A 27751-nucleotide genomic window follows, 5' to 3' on the forward strand; every position below is an offset into this window, starting at 1 on the left:
AATACACTTCTACTACACAATTTGGAGGTGAAGGGAGATAGAGAAGAAATTCCATCATGATGATGTGCAGGAAAGATGCATTTGAAGCTTGCTGTATACTCGGGCGTGCACTGGGGCAATACCACGACTTTGCCCTTGTATTGGAGAAATATTCTTGTCTTAAACTGGCAGGTTTCTCTTTTACATATATGACAGCATGGCTACATCAGTTTAATTGACCTTGGCAATCTGCATCTGCTAGTGGTATGTCCCTGAGGGACGTTGCAATTTTAAGCTGCATTTTATTGCAGAATTTTCAGTTCCCGTAGAGAAAGCCATATAAAAACTCCCTCATTTTGATATATGCCATCAACATTTGCTGAAAATATTTTTGAAAACATGATTCTCTTCATGAAGCTACTTTGAAGTGTCTTTGCAATTACAATTGAGTAATTTAAAAATGCATAATAAAAATCATTTTAATATAGAGCAAGGATTTTTTTCTGAGCATTTACATGTATTTAATGCTATTTGTATAATGCTATGCAGTATAAAAAATTATTTTCACATCTACATTATTTTTAAGGACAATAATAATGTGCAGAATGCCTATATGTGTTGTTCATTAGCATGAAAAAGAAGAAAAAAAGATATCTTAATGCATGCCCTAAAAAAATACAGAAATTGCAGTGAAAAAGATAAAAAATATATTGCCTACATGTAAGCATTTAATTTTTATTCTGGATTTATGGTTTTATTCTTAATATATGTAACAGTTTTCAAAGTGTGTCTTACTTTCAGGATGTTCTGAGTTTAAACATTAAGTCGGGATGATTTTGACTTTATTGGAATATATCTTTTTCAAAATTAAACTTCTTTAATACCAACACACTTTGTTAAAGCCAAAGCTTTGATAGCATAACATTTTCTGGTGGGAAAATGTTCCATCTGAAAATTTTCTGTCAGGTTTAATAATGACCTGTCAAAAAATAACAGAGTATAATTTCTGTTGTGAGGGTCAATAAATGTGGGAAGTAAATTCTGGAGATCTAAATTGTATCAGAAACGTTCTTTTTGGGGGTTTAAATGTCAAAAATAGTGCTGCGTATTAAGTTGCACAAGAGTGTATATGGTAGGTTATTCAGGAGAAAAGCATGTCGATATGGTAAGTGCAGGACAAAGCTATGGGTGGAGAGAAAGGGAGAAAATTTATTTTTCCTTTGTTAATGTTGTTCATTAATAGGATTTTCAGAAATGCAGGATTTTTCCCTTGGGAGATGAGTAATGCCAGTGAGAATGGCACTGTGAATCCCAGCTTCTGGGATATGCACTGTGTACTCAGGGAGTGACCAGAAGAACATTAGCACCAATTATTTGTTGAGCTTGCGTCAAGTCACTTCTTGTGACACTTGTGTACTTTTATTTTGTACGTGAGTCTGGCTTTGCAGGCACACAGGAACTCATTACTTTTCTGATACTACCAAACTGCTGTTCCGTATGATGTGTCACTGGTTTTCTGTCTGAGTCCTGTTAGTAATTGCATACCTCCGCTAGCTCAACAAAACCATTTCTGTACATAAAAGGACTTCTCATTTCTACTTCAATTTACATTTAAGTAAGTGAAAGAACTTGGAACTGCTCTGCTAATTGTTATCAGTGTGTATTTGACAGATTTTAGCAACAGTTTTTTCTTTCTTCTATTAACATATTTGTTGTTCACTTTAATTACAGTCAGAGAGGCCATGGCACCTATCAAGTTTAACAGATGGGGTCTTCCTGAAGTAGATCCAGAAACTATGCAAACAAGTGAACCCTGGGTTTTTGCAGGGGGTGACATTGGTGGTCTTGCTAACACTACAGTGGAATCAGTAAATGATGGAAAACAAGCTTCCTGGTACATGCACAGATACATACAGGTGATTTTTTTTAAAAAATGTTTTCCTCTTTCCCATCTCTATCTGCTTTTAGATGCTTTAAGAGATAATTTCATTGTGGTTTAGATTAAATACACAAATTTTGAGAAACTAATACCCAGATTATCTGGTGATTTGAACATTACAGATTCATTCAAATTGGATCACAAACTTAAGTTTGCGTAGTTCAGCCCAGTCTAAGCAACATTTTCTTGGTCCCAGGTCTAAATTCCACTCAAGGGTGGCAAGCTTCTCTGCGCAATACACAGTGCAAGTAGAAGTCCTAATTGGGTAATTGGGGGAAAGAAGCGAGCCCATCAGTACTAAAAAGTAAAATCTCCAAATGGTGTATAAAGTAAAAATTAAATATTGCTAATATTGTTACCTGAGGAAGACATTTACAGAGGACTTGGTTTATCTACTCTGGAACCAAAGGTTGCTCTGATGAGGCTGATAAACTGGACAAAAGACCTGCCAAAAGTAAACACTGAATGCACAGAGGAAAATAATGCAAAAGAGAATTTACCTGAGAAATATGAGTTAAGGGGTGCAGACTTGAGAGACCTGGTAACTGCGTGTTCCCTTTTTGGTGCTCCTTGCGTGTCGCTGACTTGGCACCTCTGCCCTAATTTTTCTAGTAAAAGAGCAAGCACAAAGTCTATAGGAGCGGCAGAGGAACCTTCAGAGACAGGAGAGACAGCTTGTGTGCAGAGAGCCAGCTGACAAAGAGTGTGTTCATAGTGCAAGGAACTTTTTAGAAACACGATACATGATTCATTCTCCCACAAAAAGAGATTTGAACAACTGAAGTTGGGACTGTAACAGCTCGATGTCTTTCTCCCCCATCCATCTGCTCAAAACCTCTCTGATTGCATGTTTGTGCAATTTCATGCTGTTGGGGTCTGATTTCGCTTCCTAAAAATACTTCAACTGAAAGCTTGTTGTTAGTATCTGTGCATATTTTTTCTCACTTGTTCTAAAGCACTGTTTGTGTCCTGCCTTCTTAGACCCTATGAAAATGCTGAGTGTGAAACATCTTTAATCTCTGACCTGCTTGGTTTAATTTTTCAGTGCACAGTGAATTTGGAGGAGAAAAGGGGTGTCTCCTCCTTTTTGTCTCCTTCCTCTTTAACCTCTAGAAATACATACATCACTTAAAAATCCTACTTTATCTTGTTGCTTCTTCCTCAAGGCTTGCTCCCCACCCCCCACGCCCAATGCATTTAATACTTTGGAAAAAATCTGAATAGTCATGGCTTGAGAATTAGAATTTTAAATCAAACAGGCTTGTGATATTAGAGCATTTCCGTTACCCTTTGCAGGTTTCAAGGCAGCTTATTCAACCTTACAGTCACACCAGGAAGCTAATGGGAAAGCCTTACAGCAATCTTCACAGGAAAGTTTCCAAATGTCAAGTGTCACCTTTCCAGCTGTTAGATGAATGGGTTGCCCAGGGGCATTTATTTGGATGTGCAGCCCTTTTAAAATCTGGTTGCTGTGGTGCAGTGCTGCAGTTTGGCAATTTGCTTCACCAGTGTTTGGCCCTGGTAGAAATGTTAGTGACTGGAGGAGAGTTTCTTTTTAAAGAGGTTGTTTAGAGAAAGATTGTATTACCCTAATGTTTATAGAGGTAGGTATGTGCGAGTGTGCACGCCTTTGTGCACGTGTGTGTGTGCGTTCAGTTCACAGTCCTATATTCTGGAAACTTCCAACATCAAATGAAAAAACATCCTTACACACTACCTTATTTTTTCTCTACTGTAAGGTTCTAAGGCAACCAGCCTTCCTGTGGTCCGAGTGTCTGACTTGAGTACATGTTAAATTTTAAATAAATCTATTGATACCATCTATCCATTTGAATTTTGGTTACAGGAATAGGTAGCCATTTCCAAAATCACCAACTATCTCAGCACCATGATCTATAAATAATGCAGTCAGCCTTTAGCAAAATAAAACTGTTCCATAGGAGTTCTCAGCCAATCCAAGACCATGTCAAAGACTGAAACTCAAAAACACCATCCCGACTATTTGCAGAATGCACTGTTTGAATGGCACGCTGCTTGTATCCCAACCTACTCCAGGCAAAAGGCTAAGCAAACAGATGGGCCTGATATGTGCCCTGAAACTAAAGTCATTGCAAGCTCTGGCACATGGTCAAGTGAAGCATGAGATCCAGACTCCAGGACTCTCCAGCAGAAATGCCTTATGTTCAAAACTGGGAGTTATTTACAGAAGCTTCTTGGCTGCTCTTATGCTGGAAGCTTTCCATCATTAGTTGCCGAAGTAGCTCTTGCCTCTTAACATATTCCTCCCACTATATGAAGCATAGGTTCATCTCAGAAATTGTTGCCTGCAGTTCTCTCAGGTTAGTTTCTATAAACATGACCAGTCAAAGCCTAGCTAAGGGTAGCTGTAGTAAAACCTGTTAGAAAATACAGTCAGTCTTCCTAGAACTATTCTTTGCATGTCAGTAGAGATTCAAACACAACCAGCCCAATTCATGCAACTATGTGCTATTCACAACATTTCAGAATTGAACCTTTTTTGTTATTCCATGAATGATGTACAAATTTCTGTAACGTAATCTGGGTGATCTGTTTAGTCTGGGGATTGTAACGGCCCTCGCTTTTTGTCCCAACAGTGACTTCATGATCTTGTGCAGAAGCAATATAGGCTGCTGTTCTCTTGTATGCCTCAGTTACCATTCATTTCTTTTTGATCAGTGAATGGGATTTAGCAATGTAATAGTTACATTCAGGGTAATTCACAGTTATTGCAGAACTAACTTCTAATTTTCTATACCTGCCTTGAGAGCAAAGAGAGTTCTTGCATCATGATTCTTTCAGTATTTTCTTCCTGGACCACTGCACCAGCCTTAACACTTTGCTTCTGCTCTATTTATATACTTACCTGTGGACCATTTTCCCATACATGGCGATCAAGCTGCCATCTTCTTTTTCTCACTAAAATGCCTCTTACAAAGTTACTTCTCCTCTCTGATTCACAATAAGTTTTCTTTTATTTAAATCTCTTTGTTCTTTACTGTAAACTCCCCAGTGTTCTTTTCTTTTATATTTTGACTAGACTGAAATGTGCATGATACACTTTAAAAATAGAGGGCTCGATCCCAACTGGTATAAATTGCACTTCACTAAGACATGATTCAGTATGAATTTTGAACACATCACTGTGTTATGTTGAACCAGTATTGTGTATTTCCTGTTTTTACTTTATCTGTGCTGTCAAAAAATATATGGGCTTTGTATCTGAAGAGTATAGCTGTTGATTCTTTTATGAAGGTTGACCATTCTCATACATTCCTAGAGCATGCATGAATGTACATTATTTCATAATCAATAGTAGAGATAGGTGGTTCCCAGGAAGCTTGTCTTTGAAGCTGTTAGTGATGTTTCCTGCTTTTCAGCATAATCAAAGGAAAAATTGAATATCCTTTTGTTTAGCTAGAACAACATATGAAACACTAGCATGGAGATGAGTAACAAAGCACCATTTGCAAAAAGGTGGTGCAGGAAACCTGGTATTTTAGTTGCTTACCATGGAGTAAGCAATATGTCTGTTCCAGAAACGGAAAGCCAGGAAAGACCTTAGAAAATCCAGCTGGATGGAGCCCTGAGCAACCTGCTGGAGTTGACCCTGCTTTGAGCAAGGGTGTTGGACTAGATGGTCCCCAGGGATCCCTTCCAACCACAGCCGTTCTGAGATTGTATGAAAAAACATAAACATGTTTAACAAAGTTTAAACGTATTTAACAAAGTTAAGTAATGGCAATCATGGAGAGGATAGAAGCAGCACGTGCAAGAGAGAAAAGATGTGTTTAAGATCAGACTTAAAAACTGAGAAAGCAGGAGTGAGATGAGAGTATTCAGAAGGACTTTTGCAGGCAGGATTTGTAGAGAAGGCTCTCTGTGAAAAATAACAGTAATACAACTACTCACTTTCACAGTCTATCTTTGTTAAAGGCCCAAAAATGCAGTTAGACCATATCACTGTGCTTAAGAATTTTATCCATCTAAAGAAAATCAGCGTCACAAATTGTATCAGGTCCAAAGCTGAGTTCCTGCCTGTCGGCCCTGCACTGTGGACTGTGTGGCTTTTGCCTCTGGCCGTACCCTGGTTAGAGCAAGGCAGGGCCGCTGCATGCAGCGTGCTGGGGATTTTTCACTGCTCCAGTATCCACAAAATCACCGTGAATAGAACAATAAGTACCTGCAATATTGTTAGCTCAGCTGGTTGGCATTGAATGAGAGGAAGAATGGGCCACACTTTTTGTTTTCTATTTTTAAAAATCAAGAGAAGGTTATTATAAATAAACCCTTGCCTGCAGGCTTTCTTTTCCTATTTGTTTGTGCAATGTCAGGGAAATCCTTCATTATGAAGATGATTTTACTTTCAGAAAGCTATAAAACATTTTAGTTTGTCAAAAGTTTCACTTTGTAGAAAATGCATCAGGGCTTAGTAAATTTATTTCTTTTATAAGCATTGTGCTGAAAGGAAAAAACAGCAAAAAATAAATAGCGCAAAAAGGGAGGTGATAGGAAGGAGGGAGATAAATCTGTGACGATGTATAGCATTGGCTACTGAACCTTCAGCTACATCCTGCCCCTGTGTGTTTTTATAGACTTGTTTTATTCCATTGAAACCTTTTTTAATCCTCCCCCTGCCATCTCCACCTGGGCCACCTCATCATTAACAAACCATTAGGCACATCTTGCCATGCCTGAGTGCATCTTGATGGAAATGTTTGTGGGTTTGCTCCTTGTGAAGAAAGTTTGGCAGGAAGAAGATGGTTTGGGAAGTGGCTTATGACCAGTTTGCACGATGGCATGCAGGAAGCAAGGCTTGTTTTTGCCTGGGTGTATTCAACCACCTGGTTCAAAAGTCTTTCACTGCTTTGGTGGATTTTAATTTTTTTGGTCTTGTATAGGATTTAATTTCTGTTTTATCACAGAAAGCTTATTTGGGGTCTCTAGTAAAGAATCACTTTCAAGCAATGCTCATTTTAGGTGAGAATTATTTTTAGATATTAAATTATCCTGCTTCGAAAAAGAAACAGAACAATGTGATTTAAGCACTATGATTATATTAAGCACTTAATCTGTCTGTCTATAGCAATCCATATTTACAGTTACACAAGCAATGAATACTTTGTGAGCAATACACAGGCTGACATGTATTCACAGAGAATATTTGAACAATTCTGCATAGCAAATGAACTAAAAAATAACTGCTTTCAAAATGGAAAATCAGATTTATTTGTCACATGTGCATATAAAGTGGAATGGGCCAAAAACCTTTCCATGTCTTTCTTTGCTGTTGTTCTTACAGAATCAAAATCAAGGTGTTCAACACAAGAGTTCAGTCGATCAGTGTTGAATTCAGCTGATTTCCCCACTTCCAAATATGTAGGAGACAAAAAGTGCTAATTAAAAGTGCTAATTTAAAAATGCTTTAATTTCAGTTGTGTGATCGAGGAAGTTCTGTTTTGGCATTGCAAACAACATTGTGCAGTTGAAATTTTAGTTAAGAAAGACTAAAAAAAAAAGGTTAAAAGATGAAATCAAACCCAAAATAATCAAAAGACAATACTTCTTTTTTTTCTTCTTCTTTTTTTTTGTTCTTTTTCTTTTCCTTTGATTTGTCAGTTAACAGAAGCTTTTGAAATTTAGAGTGCCGGGCTGTCTGGTTTTCTAGGGTGTTCTAGAAAACCATTCTCTTGGTGTAGGGAAACAGCCCTGTGGCATATGACCTGGCGGCAGCAGTGAACACTCTGGAGGGAGCAAGTGGCAGGATGTCTGGCTTTTTCAAAAGTGTGGCTGCATTGCCTGTAGCTGGGAGAGGTTGTGATGCTGAAGGGAGTTTGGTCCCAAGTGTTAGGGATCTTTAAAAATTAACTTTTCTCAAAAAGTCCGCCATTAGGGACGTATTCAGGTTCACATCGTTCAGGCTAGGACAATTCTACTGCTTTCAGTGCTTTTAAGCCATCAGAAAATTTGGACCCCAGATGTATCCTGTCTGTCCAAGGAATCAAAGATCTGGGATCAGAATCTGAGATGTGAATCCAGGCAGGCCCAAGACAAAGCAGACATGAACTGGTAGGTTTTGAACCAGCTTAGGAAACAAAAGGCACTAAAACAAACAGGAAAACACTCATCCCATTCATGCATATTAGTTTTCACAGGCAAAAATAGGGTAAATAAGTTCCTTAAAAAAAAAAAAAAAAAAAAAAAAAGCCCAACCTGAACCAACCTGAAAGGCAGCAATTTGTAAGTGGCTGTGGTTTTTACTCTGTTACAGAAAATCTTCCCCACACCTCCAGTAGTGGTTCTTTTTTTTCCTGCTGAAGAAAACTTTTTAAGGATAGAAGAAACTGCTGTGATCTTTTGCTGGTACTTACTGGGAACACAAGGAACAAAAACTGTGTAGGGCTTCTCTATATTAGAAATTACCGCTTCATCTCTTTGTGATTTTATTGAGTCAACCATCTGAGCAAGTAAAGATTTTAATTCTACCAACCACAGCCTGATTAGGGTGCTGTTCAGTATCCATACATGGGGAAAGATTTTCTCTCTACAACTTTTACAATATTAGATGCAACATTTACATTGAAAGCTTTTCACCGACTCTCAAGAGAAAAGACTGTCTTTAAAATGAAAACAAAAGTGACTGTGGTGTCACAGCCGTAATGAATGTGTTGTTCTTTGATTCCAAATCAGTCTAATTTTTGTCCCCCTTAAAGTATTTATATTAATACAATTAAATATCAAACCAATAATTTTGCATATATTGTGAAATATCCCATTGCATAGGCTAGATAAAATCTTTAAAATGGGGGGAAAAAGGTGCAGGAGTTCAAAATACATTGAGCTAGGGCTGGGTGATCCTGCACATGGATCCCTTCCTTCATTTTTAATATTAATATATTAATGACTTTTTATTTTAAATAAATATTTTATTTATTTAAGATTAATATATTAATCACTTTTTATTGATTAGTACCTAGGGGAAAAAAACAGCCTAGAAAGGGTCTGTCTGTGCATAACCTGTGGGTTTTTGTTTTTCAATCTCACTACTGCTGGCTGCTGCAGGGAACAGAACGGTTATTCAGAGTGCCTGAACAAACCTTTGGACTGAACCAGGCTAGCAGTACAGGTTGTAAAATAATAATAATTATTACTCAGTTACTTCCAGCATGGCATAATATTTCAATATGAATGCTATTTGGACAGAAGATGTTACATATGCAAGTGTTTGCATGTTCTGCTGATTTGCAAGGCTGAACACATAGTACAATATTTACACTTTGCATTGTTATATATCAATTATTCCCTTACCAGGGTTAATAATAAATTATACAAAAAAGAATAAAAAAAATCATGATTTTTGTTTGGTTTTTACAGTCCTTACATGGTGTTGCAGTTTCTACTGTTCCAGAACTACCACTCTTCTATACTCCTATTGATTTAGTAGACATCAGTGTAGAAATGGCTGGACTGAAGTTTCCAAATCCTTTTGGCCTTGCCAGTGCAACCCCTACTACTAGTTCTTCAATGATTCGAAGAGCTTTTGAAGCTGGATGGGGCTTTGCTGTCACTAAAACGTTCTCCCTGGACAAGGTAAGGAAATATTTTAAGCTATATTTAGCATGTAACCATTTATTTGAATGTTTGAAAAATCTGAATCTTTTGGGAATGGCATTATTAAATCTACTTAGCATAAAGGTAGCGGGGAAGGATATAGTACATTGTGTAGGTCAACTAATCTGGGAGTTTCCAACAGTGCAGTGTAAAGGTGACACAGTTTCTGGGTTTGTTTACTGTTACATTCTTCCCTATTATTGCCCAACCTTTTAATATTAGCCAGCTAATAAAGGTAGTAGTCCTTTTTTAAAATACTGCAATGGAAATGTTTTCTGTGAGGGATAAGAATGCAAAGGGGATGAGTAACAGCTTTATCACACAACTCATGAAAGGCAGCTTCTGTGCCAAGGACTGCCAAGATAAGCCATTGAAATTGAGTTGCAGTTGCAATGTGATAATGTGGGTGTAAGCTTGAGGCTGGGTGCGTAGTGGAAGAGAAAGATGGAAGCAACATAAAACAAGCCTATGGAGGGAAGAGTGGTTCTGCAGAACGTTTGTAGTACAGTGACATAAATCTTCAATAACATGTAGTGGAAGAGGAACGAGTTGGAGTTAAGTCTTGAAGGCTGTAGCTCAGTGTGGCACCTAAAATAAAGCATTTTGTGTAGATTTAAAGTGTCTAATTGCTTGTTTGACCTGAGAATTGCGTTCAGGGTGGGTTCCCTGTTACTACTCCCAAAATGGCAAAATGAGACTGAGCAAGAGGTTTAGACAGTGAAAGAAAACAGTTTTGATAAATGTATTGCGAAGAAAAGAAGCAGGATTTTGGCTGGGATGTAGATACAGTTTGACTTGCAAAGAGAGGAAGAGGATCAAAGGTAAATCCTCTGCCTAGGCCTGAGTAACAGTGTGAATAATGGTAATGTGTTGTCGACCAGTGACACAGAGTAGCGTGGGCTTGAAGAGAGCTTTTGAGATGAATTTGGAAACAGGGGGGTTTTATTCTTGGTTCAGAGATGGGATGTAGAAGTGTACTGGTGAATGGAGACCTTAGCAGAAGATTAAAGGTGGATTTGCTACTCTGCCCCCTCTACATGGGTGAGCGCTGTAAATGAGTTAACCATAGAGGGTGGCCCTCTAGTATGAGGAAGGTCTAAGGGCAAAGTGCTGTATTACTATGGCATACTGCAAAATATGTCAGGCTGGTTTTTGCCGTCTTCTACATCTGAAGTAGCCCTAAGGAAACAAGCGTTCCTCTGCATTGCAATGGAGATTCTAATCCACTTCACAGGGTGTCTGATTAAAACACTTTTTAGGACATAAATGTCATTCAAGTATGTTTACAACTGACTTATGTGTATAACATACCATCAGCTGTAATTATTCAGTGCCTAGGCTAAAGGCAACTTATAGCAAGAACTGAGATTTATTTATTTATCAGTTTTATTGCTGGTATGCTTGCAGTCCTGCCAGACTGCACGTTGATTACTGTGCATCTAAGAGCTAAACAGACGCTGGCTGAGTTCCAGCTTGGGTGGGAGTTCAGGAGGAAAGACATACATGTTGTAGGAAGCGATGTTGGTACTCCACTAAGCAGCAGACTCTGAGTCATTTCCCAAATGGCGACTGCAAAGTGTTCCACTGATGCTGTGCTCTGGAGGTGTGACTCGGATGGAGGTCTTTCAAGTGAGAGGATTGCTAAAAGCAAGTATCTTAAGTGGTTATAAAATCCATTTTTTTTATTATTTGTTGCAGTAAGATGGAAAATATTGCAGGTGGCATTTATTTTCAAGAGTTCAGCAAAGTCCTTTGGATGAATTCTAGGCCAGTGATCATTATTGCTAAGCTTTTTCTAAGGTTCAGTAGGAGGCAGTAGTCTTTCTTTGGTGCCTAAACTCTTGAATTGTGTGTCAATGTGTGCAATAGAACTGTGTCCTACCCAAGTACTAGCTAGTTTCTACTGTTGTATTCTTCCCAGTAGTGCACTTCCCACAGGTGTTAAGCCTTAGTATTTGTGATGTGATTTGAGATGTTTGGCTGTGAGGTGCAGCAAAAATAAAATTGCTTTTATATATAATAGTAGCATGGTAATTAATGCTACAAAACTAAATATTTCAAATGTGAAGAAAACCTTGATGAGGTACAGCAGTTCTTCTGTGAACAATGAGTACTACACAAAGGCTTCTCTTGTTGACTTCATGCTGTAACAAGGAGTTGGTAGAGAGTTTGGAATAATACAGGTTGGCATAATGTGCTAACTTACGGGTGTTTTTAGACTTAGCTTCTGACTATGTAGACATAAATTTTGTGCAGTGTTCTGCAGGGAGCAGAATGGTCTCTTGGGCTGTGGTACCTGTGGAAGTAGAGATTTCAGACTGAGCTGTCCTGCCTAGCTAGTCACAGCGAACTGCATAGCAGGACCAGGAGCAAAGATTTCCTGTTTGAAGCCTGCAGAGTCAGTGGGAGGAGGCAGAGCTGCTCCCCAGACAGTACAGCTCCCAAGAGCGGAACAGCTTCTGGGAAGAAGGGAGCTTGCTAGACACAGTTTTTTGCAGCTGAAGCTCCTCCACTTCAGCCTTGTTATCGATGCAAGCAGGACTCTGTGTTCATCCCTTTCCTCTCCTCATTTCATCTTTCCTGGTTAGGTTTAACTTGTGGGCTTCCTTCTTATTTGCAGTAACTAAAGGCCAAGCAGAAACTGCCTGTGTGGCAGTGGGGAGATTAGCAGCAGGAGAAATGTTCCCTTTTCCAGAGCTGATCACTAAATTGACCACTGCATTCAGTAACCAACAGGGAAACCGGTGGCTTCCCGATTGACCATGGGCATCCTTTGGGACTTCAGCAAGAGTGACTGATGCAGGCTAAATTTGAGTGACATATAGCAGGTGAAAAGCATATACAGCCTAGCCACAGATGTGCATGCGTTAACTACTGTGTGATAGAATAGGAGCAGAGAGAAGAGCAGGATAAGTCTTGGAAGAGGAGATCCAAGGACTCCGGCTGTAGAGCTGTGATTCTCCTAAGACAGAGGATTCATTTCATGTGAACTTCTCCTTTTCCCTCTTTCACTACCTAGCACAGAAAACTCTTCTAAAATGTTAGGCTAGGGATCTCTGCAGCCCATGAGAGGCCATACTTTCTTGTATAGGGAAAAAATGTTGGATAGCAATGTTGCAGATCTAGCCCCTGAACCCTAATTTACTCCCGCAGTCTTTCCAACCCTCATCTGTCTTGGCCTCACCTTGAAAGCATCACATGTTGCCACAGAGGGAGTTAGCGTAGTACTGTTTCGTTCTGTGCTCACTCCTTTTGAAACACCCACATACTTTGCTGCATAGTTGCCTTTGTGACAACCTCTGTAGCATTTTCTGTTTGTAGGGTAAGGATTTCAGCTCTGTTTGATTCAGCAAAAGTTTGTTCTTGCATACTGCTGTACTACTGTTGAACCATAGAGAAAGCTAACCTGAGAAATAGCTGAAATTCCTTCAGAGTATTTATACCTTTAAGTATATACTGCACTCGAAATATTTTAGAAAGTACTGGATGTTATAGCGTAATGCAAATATTAATTTTAGGGTACTGTACCTGTATGTGTAGGTATCTGTGAGGGGGATCGTGACTTGTAGAATTTTATTTACTAAATTCAATCTCTTTGCACAGCAGCTATAATATCACATAGTTTTGATTTCTTCCAGAAGTGCGAATAGCTGCCTTTAAAACAGACTATCACTAGGAAAGACAAATGGTAGCAGAACAAAAATGTCCCTTCACACACCTTTTCCTACATTCCTGTCTTCCCTTTTTGACTGCAGGATCAATAGCTCGTTGCTCTTTTGGTTCAAATAGTATTTCTGTCTTACTCAGATAACTCTGTGCTGCGACACATTATTTGTAAATTCTGTTGGCAAGCTATTGAAGGGAAATGGGGGAGCCACATATCGCAGCGAAAGGGGGGAGCTGCATATCATAGAATTCACAATAAATGAATACCAATTATTACCGCTTTTAGAGCTTAGATGAACAGCAAACTACCTGCAGAATGGGAGATACTGCATTAATTAAATAACTACGGGTGGGAGCTTTTTAGTAGAAGTGTTATGCTGAGCTGCTTTATTTACTTAGAATTTATTAGTGAGTATTGTTTAGTACACAAAATTTGCATTAAAACCTGTAATCAGAAAGTTTATATAAACATACTATCAAAATAAGTCAGATGAAGTGTGCGCACCTCTATAACATATACACTACCACAGTGAGAAGTTTATAGCAGAAATTGGGGTTTTATCAACTGACTTCAGGCTTTGTTGTTCTCTCACTGCATTGTATGGGCTGCTCAGAAAAGGGGGAAAAAAACAACTGGGATAGCAGAAATGTTTGCTTTGATTTTCAGATGCTTCCTTCACTTCTGAAATTTAATTCTGATTAATCAGATACATCTGTCTTTATTCTGTTGTGACATGCATTGATTTGTGATGCTGTCGCTTTCAATAATGTGGAAACAGTTGCCTTTATTATGAGAACTGGCAGAAATCAACATGCAGACTAACTTAATTTTTAATCTTTAATATTTTTTCATTATATATGGAGCAAGTTGCATGGATGATTTTAGAAACAAAGCTACAATTAAAACTGAATTAAATTTGAACTAAACCATGGTGGAGAAAACTTTCTAGTCATAATATATGTTTATACAGTTCACTGATGTAGATTTTACAATATATTTTCAGAACCATTTCTAAATTAAAACCATTGCTGGTAGAGAATTAATTGATTTACCCAGGATGTATTGCATTTCTATGTGCTGTTATTACAATATACATATTTAGGCTCCAACTAGTTTTCTCTCTGTACATTTGCACTGTGTGCACCTTGTATCATAATTGAAGGTGGTAAAAAAATCATGGTACAATGACACATTGTTTTCCATAACATTAGTATTTCACAGAAGTAAATCTGTATTACAAAATGTATATTTTTGTATGATATTACAGCATAGTAATTTAGATTAAACTAGTTATAATTTATGGTGCCAAGCCAAAAAGCTATTTAAGATGCATTAAAATGCAGAACCATGACATTTGAAATTCTGATGTTCTTAATATGACAAAGGTTATTCTATGGAGTTTTGCTATAATATGAAATATTAATATTTCACAATACAGTTTTGATGAAGTACAATTTGCCTAGCTTGCATATGATAAAGAAATTAAATGCTTACCAAGGGAGTTCAGTGAGAATTAGAGCCCTGCCTGAACATCTGCTTGAAATGTTATTATCCTGTCCTACTGACAGCATCGCTCCCTCATTGTTTTTCAAGATTGACAGCTGAATATTGTACTGATTTCTGCAGCAAATATGTTTAGGTGAACTTTGTTTGTTTTTTAGGAATTTAGAACATGCTTTTGATTTCCATCCTATATTTTTTTTTTATACTCTTGACATTTGTAGATGCCAGATTGAGGTCTAGTATGCTGTAGCAAAGATAGACCATTGACTTGCAACGAAATGCCAGTTGATATCTCAGTAAACAGAAATATTACTATTCTTTATTGTGTGGTCTGTATGAAAGCTGTATGGGCTTTCTTTGGGGAGACAAATGATCAGATTGTTAATGTCAAATCTAAAAAGGACTGTTTGCCTTTCTGCTAAATAACATCAGACAACTTTTATTAACTACATTTTTGAACAGAAAAATGGGCATTTTACAGGAGTCTTTAGCATACAAAACTCTGTGAGTTAAATTTTTTTTTGGTTTTACAATTGTTAAAATTATTATTATTGGTCAATATTCTTAGGAGTTCTTTACATACCTTATTTTGTTCCATATTTCAGAAAGAATTTTAATAAGAAATACCAGCTTTATTGTTCCTCAATTTTTACATTTTTAGATCACTGCATAAAATCAGCAAAGTTTAAAAGGAGAGGTAAAAGGCTATTCCAGGAAAATGCAATAGAATGTAATTATTATTATTATTATTATTATTATTTTAAATTCTGTAGCAATGACATTGTATATTACTTGAATATTTTAATGCAGAAAATGTGTTATTTGGCTACAAAAAAGGTACAAAGCATTCTATGAATCTGAGTAAGTGGCAGGAAAACAGATTTGCCTCCTTTTTCCTTAAGAAAAAGAATTTCTCTGACATGTTCAACTTAAGAGCCAGATCTCATCTCTGCGTAGTTTTACCCTATCCCTGACCCAGTACAAAGAAGCCTGGAGGCTCTCTTTAAATGCTAATAACTTTAATAGCTTCGAAATTGCTGTCTAAGGAATTGGAGAGAACTTTGTTTGACCATTCCTTCTCCTCAGTCTGTATATCTGTGGTTGTAGGGGCTTGGTGCATCCTCACCCTGGAGGAATCCCAGTCTGGGGAGAAGTAGCACAGCTTGAACACAGTGAAAGCAGAGAGGCCAAGGAGTCCAGACTGAGAGTTTTAACTAAGTCATTACTGATAAGCCACATCCCTTCCTACCGCAGCTGAAGTCTGCACCAAGTAGATGTATGCCTTAAGTAGTTACAGGCTGCTTCTTGATACCAATGAATTTGCAAGTGGGGTAGTGTCCTGGTTTAACCCCAGATGGCAACTAGGTGTCCCTCAGCCTGCAACCACTCACTCCCTGCCCTCCCCCTGCAGTGGGAAGGGAAGGAGAATTGGAGGGGGGGCAGGGGGGAAGTAAAACTTAAGGGTTGCAGCAAGAACAATTTAATAATTAAAAGAAAATAAAACTATAATAATAATTATAGAAACAACAAGTATCATATGTAAAAGGAGAGGAAAGGGAAGAGGAAATCCTAAGAAAAAGAAAAAAACCAAGTGATGCACAACACAACTGCTCACCGCCTGCTGACCGGTGCCCAGCCAGACCCCAGCGGCTGTCGGGCAGGCCCTGGCCAGCTCCCCCAGCTGTATATACCCAGCGTGATGTTCTGTGGTATGGAATGTCCCTTTGGCTAGTTCGGGTCAGCTGTCCTGGCTGTGTCCCCTCCCAGCTTCCCGTGCCCCTCCAGCCCTCTCGCTGGCAGGGCCTGAGAAACTGAGAAGTCCTTGACTTGGTGTAAACATCACCCAGCAGCAACTGAGGCCATCAGTGTGTTATCAGCGTTGTTCTCATACCAAATACAAACACAGCTCTGCACCAGCTACTGAGAAGAAACCTAAATCTATCCCAGCTGAAACCAGGCCATGTAGTTTGTATCATTTTAATAATCTATTTTTTGCCATTAGTAAGTCGAGTTATTTTGATTAATTAATACTTTGAATGCTAAAGATAATAAACTGCACTTTTAAAGCAAGAGTTAAACAACCGACTGTAAAAAGTCTCTCTCTCTCTCTTTGTGATTGTATTTATTACTTTAGCAATGAAAATCTTTTTACAAGTTCATGATAAGGATTAAAACTCTGGGCACATGTTTAGTCCCACCCTTCCTGTAGCAAAAGATATCACAGAAATGCTGCATTTCTTCTGCAACAAGAGCCACAGCAGAGTCTCTCATGGAGAGGTCTGTTACCTCACAGCATGGAGCACAATGTGACAACTCATCAGTGGAAGGCCAAGAGGGATCTGTCATGCAGTGGGTGTGAGCATTGAGTCAGTAAACCTCATCCATGCTAAAGGACAGCCGACATGGCTTCACTGAGGGCAAATTATGCCTGCCAGATTTCATGACCTTCTACGATGGGCTTAGAGCTTTGACAGATGAGGGAAGAGCAACTGATGTCATGTACCTGAACTTCTGCAAAGCTTTCAATGCTGTCCTGCACATCCTTCTCTCTAAACTGGAGAGACATGGATTTGGTGAGTAGACCAGTTGGTGGATAAGGAGTTGGCTGGGTGGTTGCACTCAAAGAGTTGCAGTCAACAGCTCAATGTCCAAGTAGAGATTGGTGACAAGTGGCATTCCTCAGGGATCTATACTGGGCCTGGGGCTATTCATCTTTGTTGATGACATGGATGGTAGGATCCTGCACACCCTGTGCAAATTTGCCAGTGACACCAAGCTGAGTGGTGCGGTCGACACGCTGGAGGGCAGGGATGCCACCCAGAGGGACCCTGGCAGCCTCGAGAGGTGGGTCTGTGCGAACCTCCTGATGTTCAACAAGGCCAAGCGCAGGGTCCTGCACCTGGGTCGGGGCAACCCCCGGTGTCCGTACAGGCTGGGCAGGGAATGGGCTGAGAGCAGCCCTGAGGAGAAGGGCTTGGAGGTGCCGGTGGACAAAAAGCTCAACGTGGCCCAACAGCGTGCGCTTGCAGCCCAGAAAGCCAACCGTGTCCTGGGCTGCACGGAAAGCAGCGCGGCCGGCAGGTCGGAGGAGGCGACTGTCCCCCTGCCCGGCCCTTGTGAGCCCCCCGCAGCGCTGTGTCCAGCCCTGGGACCCAGCACGAGAAGGACACGTGTGTAAGGATACAAAGTGTATATTTGACCGTTACCCTTGAGCTTGAATATTTTAGGCAGTTTGTACATAAAAGACTTGTAAACCAGATTTTAAGTAGGTTTTAGTCTGAAAACTGTTGCATATTTTACTGAAACTCATTGTGCACTTTGAGTGGCATAACAGAGCAGTTCTGGTGAAATCCGGAAGAGCATAAAGATTGCAGTACTGTGCATTTTGCTACATAAGCCTTTCTATAAATGATAGCTGCCAAAAGTAGAAGTGTTCATTCCTGCTTAGCGTATTATGTGGTGTTCTGGAAGTGACCAATACTTAGGAGAAGATGTGATTTCTATTCATAGTGCAACTATTAGCCAATCAGTAAAACAAAATGGATGTAAATTTTACGGTTGGCTAAAATCCTGAACAGTATTTCTTTTTATGTTAAAGAAGCTGCTTTGCTCTTTACTACTTTTGCTTTATTTACCTCATTCTTCTGAAAGTATCTGCAAATATTTAACAAAAGAGAGACAAAGAGAGCACACATGCATGATTTTCTAAAGCTGCTGAGATCCACAGCTCCTGATGGGCTGTATTTGAAGTACTCAACTTTTTTTAATATCACATCCTGAATAAACAGGCTTCTAAAAAGCAAATATGTAACACACTAGTGTAAAATCTCATTCAGATATCATTTTCTGTAGTTGTTTTGTATGCCCTTGGAAGGTTATTGGTAATCTTGGCAATACGTCAAATAATTTTGTGTCAAAAAGGAATTCAGCTAAAAAGGCAGTTTAAATGTAAACTAGACGTTGCCAAGTGTAAATCTGAAATTTAGAATTTTCACACTGAAGTTTCACTCTCAACTCAGATTTGTTGCAAACTCTTTTAGTATTTTGCTTCAAAACAACCAACTGCATATGAATTTCTTAAGTGGCATTAACGTATTTAATAATGTATTAGAGAAAACTGTAGTTATATTTTAAAAATACCTATCCAAGATAATCACAGCATAAGGCTATATGTAACATTTTGGACTTTCCTTAGCATAAATTACACAAAGTTTCCTATTTTTAGGAATTGTCATGGTGCACTTTAATAGATAACCACAGACATTCAGGAAAAAAATGAAATACTTATTTTGCTATTATAGAATTCAGAAGTTTTCCTCCTGTCAAGTTATTGACTTTACCCCTCCCCATTTGGTTAAGTGTGTGTGTCAGTATTTCATTATTTTCCTCATTTCCACGTTTTAGTTATAAGAAAATTCCAAATGTAATCCAGACTTCTGTAGGTTTACTGAGATACTGAAGTGGAATAAAGGAGACGTGGTCTCTATGCTTCAGTTGTTCTGATTTACAGTTCAACATCTTTGCTGAGGCCCACATTCATTGCTGTGATCAAATGTTGGCTTCTGCAAGAGCGTAGGTGGCACTTGGGGACCTCACTAACTAAACAGGCTGCAAATGTATTGGAGAAGACATGCTTCCAGCACCATGCCTTCTCCCCTGGGCATCAGCTAGTTGTTTCTTGCTTCAGCTGTGCATGTTGAATGGCAGCCCTGCTGCTGAATGACCATTTTTCCCCATCTCCACCAAGAAAACCGTGAGAAGGCTGAAGCATCTCCTGCAACTGTTGCCCAAAGATTCCTGGTTGGACCACGCAACCTTGCAACGTGTTTGCAGAAGTGTGGTCCCAAATTGCCTCTATGTGGACACTCTTAAATCAATGTCAAGCTTGTGTGTGGTAGCGTATAACTTGTTAAAAAGTTTGCAGACATTAGCTGAAGTTATATAAGTAGCTCTAAACCAGTGTGTTTCCACACAGTGGTTTACAGGGTATTTACTGTAATCATTTTTCAAGGGATTTGGGGGTATACCACTGTCAAGTAAAGGCAACATGCTTCTAAATGCTTGAGTTATCTTAGGTCTTGAGTTCCCACTTGGTAAATAAACAGGTTTGGCTGTGTTTAACATCTGATTTGCCCACACAAGAAGTTAAGAAAGAAAAGAGCTGATTTTTTAATCTCTTAGTGATATAATTGCATTTACTCCTGATTGACGTTGTTGCAAAAGCAGAATGAAGTCCTATATGTTTAAAAAACCTGATAGATTCTTATGCTAAAATACCTATTACTAATGCAAATATGTGAGTGTATTCTAAATAACATTTCTTACTGTTATTTGAGATTTTTAATTATCTAAATATTTTACTTTAATAGAGATTGTGCCTTTATGAGACTCCATCCTTCACTCAAACTGTAGGATTTTTATGAATAAATCTTACAGAGTTAATTGCAGCAGGAGGCAAGTGTGTCCATCCTATGAACTTTAGAATTGCTACTTTAAGAATTATCCAAAATAGTCTTGTCACAGTTAATTTCAAAATCCAATTTTTGGTCCATAGAAATAGGAAATAGGAAGACACATTTTTAATGTTCCCTTAATATGCATATTATGATAATCTTTAATTGTGCATTCTCGTATCAGGCAGTGCAAGGGCATACAACTTTATATTTGTGGGGAGGATTTCATACTACTTCAAAGAATTATTTCTACTGAATTACACTGATGTTGTTATTATCACGTATTGACTTTTTATACTTGGAACTAATCTGCTTTGAATTTCCTGGTGCGTTTTGGATTGTGAAGCAGTTACAGTGCTAGCTGTAGGTTTCAAAAGCAGCTTTCAGCACCTTTTCTCTGTTCTTGCCCGTATACTTAAAGCTAAAATATGTAAGTAAGTTTACAACTTGTTTTTTTCCTTAACTTCTGCTTGCCTGATAATTCAGTGGAATATGAGAGTTAAAAAAATACATCCTAAAACATATTACAAATGAAAAAGACATAAGTTAATGTTATAGCTGGATGGTTTTTCGTTAGCAGCTGACCTATTGCTAGAAAAAAGAAAGTCTTGGCTAGAAGACAGTTCAATAAATGAACAGGCTATATATTGATTTTTCTCCCTCTTCCCTTGTTATGTAATATGATTTCCCTTCCCTTGCAAGGGTTGCTGTCGTACAGGATGGGGCTGGGATCATGGTCGTGGAAGCGTATGGGAATGTGTAGACTAAGGAAGGCTGTCACAGCAGTCAATAAGATCTGAGAGGTGTTGACTAATTGCCTGCTAATTACACAGTAAATTGTCTAATTAAGCTGATGGTTAATTAGGGTACGCTCGCACAGCAGTCTTGTGGAATTTTTGTCTGATGTCTGGGAAGCAGCTTGTGTAATTGGCAAACTGGTAAGGACTGGCAGAGAACATGACTGGGAAACACGCCGCCAGTAGATGACAGAATAAGGATGCGTTTGCACAAAGGTTGTCATGTGAACACTGAGGGGTTTGTTAGCCTTCTCCAGTTACGTGGCAGCTGAAAGCTACTGGAAGCTGTAAATAAAACAAGGTTTACGCATGTAATATTAGAAAAGCAGTGACATGAGCTCTTCTCATATTTTAGGCAGAATTTGGACTTTAGATAAACACAGGGTATCAAAATTCTGTTGTAAAGAACTTCACCAAACTGCAATTTGACCACGGCATTAATTACTGTTTTGTGATCTGTTTAGTGGAGTCACGAAATGATACTGTTTCTCAGGATAGTCTGTCTGTGTGTTGACGCTGAAAAAGTATAGTTGTTAATAAGGATGCTTGCCAGCCATCAGAACCATCATACATGGTATTCTGAATCCTCATTAGGCATTGTGTCCATCCCTAGATGTGACAGGGTATGAACAGGGCATAATGATGCTCTGAATTAAATGTGTAGGCACAATGCATAACTATAATATGATTAATGGAAGTATCTGGATTCCAGATTCTGACCCAAAGCTGATGAGAAGTGTTGGGAGTATTAAACAGTGAGAACCTGTACAGTACGGGAGTCCAGACACCAGTTCAGCAAAGCATCAGTTTGCTGTGATTTAAATTTGTAATTCACTAAAACATCACAGTATGTGCATTTTCTTAAAGTTAATTGCAAATGTAAGCTTCCCACAGAATCAGGATAGCACGATACAGGATTGGGTCTTCACATGATGCCAAGGTTTAATTTTGAGCTATGTGTCAGCAAAATCTAAGAAACAAATAGCTCTATGGTATATCATGTACTATACTGAAGAAAGCATTTGTATATGTATTTATTTGTTAAGAATGTTTTGATGTCACTTGAACAAAGTAAAGCTTAAAATCCACTTTCACTCTTGGAAATTATATATTGTTTCAGAGCTCCCCATCTTCCTTTTCACATTTGCAGTATGTGGTTCAGGCACGGTGTCCTTCTGGAACAAAAAAGAAAATGGAGGGAATTCCAGATCTGAATTGGTGCTGAAACTGTTGATTTTATTTTATTTTTTCCTTTTTTATTTAAATCACAAATGTATCTTTTCTTCCATAGAAGTATTTTTTTAAAAAAAGTCAAAACTTGAGAGAGTAAAATTATACTTTCTTTTAATTAATGAAACCATTTTTATCTTGTGATCTGCTGCTTCTACCTTCCTGCACCTGCACAGTTAATAATGCCTTTATGTAGCGCCCTCTATGCTGTGAATTTTTGTTTATGATTTTTCCATCAAAAATAATTGAGGAAAATCATGGTACACAAGGAGCATTCTCACTGTGCCAGTCATCAGACACGGGACTCCAAACGCTAACAGGCTGATCTACAAGGCCTTAAACCTTCTCTGAGGGGATTATAGCAATACTTGTAATGTTGCTCCTCTGCGTATATTTACACAGAATAAAATGCTACGATTCCCCTCTATCCAGTTCTGTGAATTGTTGCATAAAATGAAAAAGGTATAATTCATTGATTCAAGTCAAAACCATACAAGGAGGCCCTACATACCTGATTTTCTTTCAAATGAAATATATTTTACATTTACACTTGATATTTACATGTATGTTTTTTCACATTTATGTGCACATATGCAAAATCAAACCTCTTCAATTAATTTTTCCATACTGTTGTTTAAGGATTATTCCTTAAAAGTATTGGAGAAACTATTCTTTTTGTCTCTGACAGCAGAGTCAGGAGCAAAGCTCACTTCACCAGCCAACTGCAGGAACCGAAAACATACGATGCAGCCATTACACTTGCTTTCATTTTCTATCATGGGGCAGCAAATGGGTATGTTTTTAATGCATTTTATTCTCTGAAGACAGAGAAAGGAGTTCAGAGGATAATTGTTACCTTATTACGTCTTTCAAAAGGAATTTCTGGCACATGCTATTATGATTTATGATTTAATAAATCACATAAATATAGAAAAGGATGTTTCTGGCAATTCATATGGTGTAGTAAATGTATGTATCTAAAGCCATATTGCAACATCAAAATCTGTAATAACAAAAAATTGTGTGGCAATAAAGCTGCTGTTAAACAGCATCAATTACAGAGTTCTTTGAGAAATTACATTTTCTTAAAATGTATTATTTTTTTTCAAATGCAGTTGTAGCCGTATCTTATGTCTTTGCTTTATTGTGGAATAGATCAAAAATGGAAACATTTCCTAACTTGTCCGTAATGCGCTTTCCCAAAGCATCTTCGCTGTCAGTTTTCAAACCTCATGCTTAAACAATGGAGCCAGAGGAGCCTGTTGTCGGTGCATTGTTGGTGTTATGTGCAGGTTTATTGCCTGCAATGGTTCTCTCCCTGTGCAGTTCAGGAGGGTTCCTGTTTGCCACCCTTTTATTTAATGTGTATATCAAGCCATAGAGAAGGTTTAGTAAAGTGACATTGATTGAAGTGTTTTCAATATGTCGAAACTCAGCTTTATAACTCTCGGCTGATTTAGCTTGAGCAGTTGATTGCATTATTCAGTGTTTGTGGGAGACTGGGGCATGGTTGAGAGCATGCTGAGCAAAAGTCAATCCAGACAAGATAGGAGTAATGCTGGGATCATTAGAGGAAACATCCAGAGGCTACAGCAAGAAAATTATCAGTCCTTCCGGCTGAGGGATGTAGTTCCATTGCAGGCTGTAGCTGCAACAGCAGATAAGAGCCAGAAGCCTACACCCCTTGTATTTTCTGAACGCAGGCCTTGCTAAGAGTATCCATGCTTTGTATTTCAAGATTAACCTACTGCCAGTGCGCGCTATATGGGACTGCGTCTTAAATCTATCCAAATATTGTCAGCAGTGACAAACTTCATGGCTTGAATGCTGCAAAGTGCCTCATTGGGGAACTAACAATGCGTCCAGACGGTACCAGCTGGTTTGGGTACACTGGGATGGGGGGAAGGAGATGCTGGCAGTCATCTGAATGCTGCTGTTGCGTGTGCTTGGAGCTCTTGCCCGGGGGTGATCTGTAACAGCCTGAGTCTCTTAACTCCAGCACAAACTTGAAGAGTTTGTTTTTCCTCCTTAACTTTGCAAGAATTGAGGAAAATGTGAATATTGGGTTTCTAGTTGCTGCTGGTTTTTTTATTATTCTGTTTAAGTTTATGTTGCTGCCAACAGCAGTGTTCTCGGAAGGTCAGTTGATTGCTGCTATCGTGTAGGAGGTCTGTTTTAAAGACTGCCAGGAGTACCTGGAATAGGTGGCTTCACATGAAGGTAATGCAGATCTCAAACACATAAATAAACAAAATCTTATTTTCCTGTATTCTAGGTATATTTAAACTCAGGTGAATTTCTCCGCTTACATTTATGGACTTCTTTGTTTGATATCCAGAACAGTTTTGTGCCTTTAGGGAGAGCAAAATATTGGAGTCCACGTCCGAATTTTTGGAGTATGCATTTTCTAGTATTGCTTTTTTTTTAATGGTTATACTTTTCTCATTTCTTATTCCAGGCTAAAAATCTGCATTTATCTTGGGTTGAAATTGAACAAATCTATCAGCCAGAAAATTCGTAAGAGGTTTTATGGGTTTGGATTTGTGGGGTTTTTTTCTAGAAACAGAAAGTTTAACCTGGAAATGCAAACTTAGTCTTCACTTTACAGTAAAACTGTATGTATCCAAATACATACTTTTCTTTACTTAAGCAACTTTACTCTCATAATATCATTTATGTTTTCCATTCTAACACTGTTGTTGGAGAAGATTCTAAATGTATATGAAAGAGAGAGTGAGAATGTATTTGAGAGTGAAGTATTAAAATTATAAACCAAAGACCATCAACCTTACAACTTCTTTCTTATGCCCCTATATTCACTACTAAAATTGATGCTTTGCTACTGTAATAAAAATTGTTCATGTGTGTTGCGTATTGCATACCTGTAGATACATAAGCTCTGTCTTGTGCTGTGTATTTCATTGCTTTTGGGGTTTTTGTTTGTTTCTTTCTTTCATTCCTCCTTTAACAAGATATAAAAAATTAGTGCCAGAAAGTGCAAGGTTTAATGAGGTTTAAGTTACTGAAAGATAAGTTTCCACAGAAAGAGACTGACAGATTTCAAGCTCTGCTAAGAATCTGTCTGACAGTCAAATTCATGCAGAGGAGAGATTTGCTTCTGTGTCAGACATCCTCCATGTGCAGCTTGCTTCAATTACATTCAAGAGTTCACATTCCCACCATGTCTCTTCCTTATGTGTTTTCCTCATCCTTTAAGAAGTCTTTTGTCAGCCAGCCATTTCTGCTCTTAAATGAGCTTTTATCACAAGCAGTGGACCACCTGTACTCGTTTGTTTTTTTGCAGGGTGCGCTGGACTGCTTCCCATTTCTGATATAGATGTTGGAACACAGCATCACCTATATTCCTGCTTTTCTGTCTATAAAACAAGAGTTCCCAGTGTGCTAGCTGGTATTCAAAAGCACGACATTAGTGCCTGCTTCAAAATAATGTGGCTTAATAGCATAATTGAGGATGTGGTATTTGCATTCAGCACGCATGTTTACAGTGAAGTGTCTTGATACAGCTAAGCTCTCATGGACAGAAACATTAAGTGCAACAAAGAAAAACATTTTTTTCAACGTGATGAAAATGATAGTTGTTTATTTTAAGAGATCTTATGTAAACGTAACTGGGGGAGGGAAAGCAAACCAGCAGTTCGAACCAATCCATGCCTGCACACATGTATCTCTTTTGGCTGGAGCTTTCCCCTTTGGTGCCATTAGCATTTTCATTTCAAAAAATGACAGTCTGCAGTGGAAGCAGTAAAAATGTTCAACCTGTGGTTTAAATTATTGATTTTTTTGAATATTGAAGCTGTATTTCAAATGGGTTTTGTTCGAGTTACTTCTGGGTAGAGGGTTCCAGAGGTAATTTGATATCTAAAAGCGTGTGTATTTCAAAGCCATTTCAGTCTTTTGAGTTCCTTCAGCTGATCAGCTGATTGGGTAAAATATCTTATTGTCTTCTGAATTGCAGGCAATAGATAAACTACGGCTCAAGGTTAGCACGTAGACTAGCATACAATGCTCTTAGTGATTTATTATGTGTACTCAGTGTCCAATCAACTGACAAAAATAACTCATTTATTTTTAATGCGGTAACTTATCTTCACTTAAAAAAGGAAAAATCTTCTGAGATGCTAGTATTCACAATTTAGATGGAGAGAGCTCTCTTATCTGTATCACTAGGTAATGATGCGTAATTAAAATTAGGCGAGTTCATGGTATAGAATCCAATGTATAAATAGAAAGTAGATGCATGTATTTTCACAAATAAATTGTGTTATATTACTACAGAACAGCATGGCTGCAGTGAGAGAGAAGACACTTTCAAAGAACTGCAGTACAAGCAGTACTCATGTTTATATATGAATACTTTCATAAAGGGCTGGATTGTTGACGGTTGTACATGTACAATGTGTAGAAAGTTAGCCATTTTCAGCATCCTTCTAAAAATAAAAGTAAAAAAGGTATTACTGTAATGAGGCTCCAATCTGGTAATGCAGACGTATTGGAATGCCTACTGGAGTTCACGGGAACTGTGAAAATGAAATTGATTGCAGGAATGGGCCCAGTTAAGAAGTGTTATTATCACTGACGACAGTAAGTATCATAGAATAATGGCATGATCTAGATTTAAAACAGACAGGTTTTTTCTCTTAAGGAGGCTGTGGGTTAAAGAGTACCAAAATAAAAGAATGTTTCACTGAAGTATGAATTATGCAAATTCAAAATTATGCAACTTATTTTGCAAATATGCATATATAGTGCATGTATGTTTATATAAAATTCAAATATATGAAGAGAAGTCGTGAAGAAATGTGTGGCATAAAGAGTTTATATAATGCCCGATTGGTTTCCCTCCTACAATACCTCTAGTTTCTGTGATTGTAGTTTAAGAATTTGTCAAAAAGTTAGTACATATTCTCGGGATACTGCACATCAGTGTTTTGCATTGTAGCTTACAAAATACTGTTTAAATACCATGAGGATTGAAGTTTCTTCTGTATCACTGTGTGCACAAAATAGTCTTATCTTTGCTTTCCCTAGATGTGCAGGAAAGAAGCCTGCCCTACTCTATCCTGCCTGCACAAACCAATGTTAACTGGGGGAAGGTTGTCTAAGATAAGCAGAGGTGTAAAAACCCAGATTCCTACTACTGCCTCCAAAAGTAGTAACATGCAATCCATAACTGCCTATATGCTTCCTTGTTTTGCACATTAAGATAAGTGAGCATTGACTATGCCGTATAGATTAGTCTCCATACCTGAGGATGCAACTTTGGGCTGAGAAGAGAATATCGATAATTTACGGCTGTAGGGCGAATGCTGGATGTGCACGCTGTGGAGCTCTCCTTGGGCCTGCTGCAAACCTGGCTGCTTTGCTCTTGGAGTGAGACTGCTCGTGTGATCTGGCACGTGTCAGTAGTAGGTATATCCTACTCCTCAGTGAGGTTTTGCAGTGAGCTGTGCTTTAAACACCTCGGTTCTGTGGTAGGAAAAAGGATAGGAAGGCATTGCCTATGTCCTGTTTATCAGTAACATAATTATCCCTA

General features: G+C 38.4%; 1 protein-coding gene across 1 annotated transcript in view; it reads left to right on the plus strand.

Moving 5' to 3' along the window:
- The window catches only part of DPYD (dihydropyrimidine dehydrogenase), a 366956-nt gene that overhangs the window by 178322 nt on the left and 160883 nt on the right, over positions 1-27751 (plus strand). Inside the window, exons 12-13 of the mRNA XM_055724875.1 lie at positions 1711-1895; positions 9311-9526. Coding sequence (XP_055580850.1) covers positions 1711-1895; positions 9311-9526 — 401 coding nt within the window. The remainder of the gene's footprint in view (positions 1-1710; positions 1896-9310; positions 9527-27751) is intronic.

The sequence above is a fragment of the Falco cherrug genome, chromosome 12, assembly GCF_023634085.1.
Source record: "Falco cherrug isolate bFalChe1 chromosome 12, bFalChe1.pri, whole genome shotgun sequence".
NCBI classification, from domain to species: Eukaryota; Metazoa; Chordata; class Aves; order Falconiformes; family Falconidae; genus Falco; species Falco cherrug.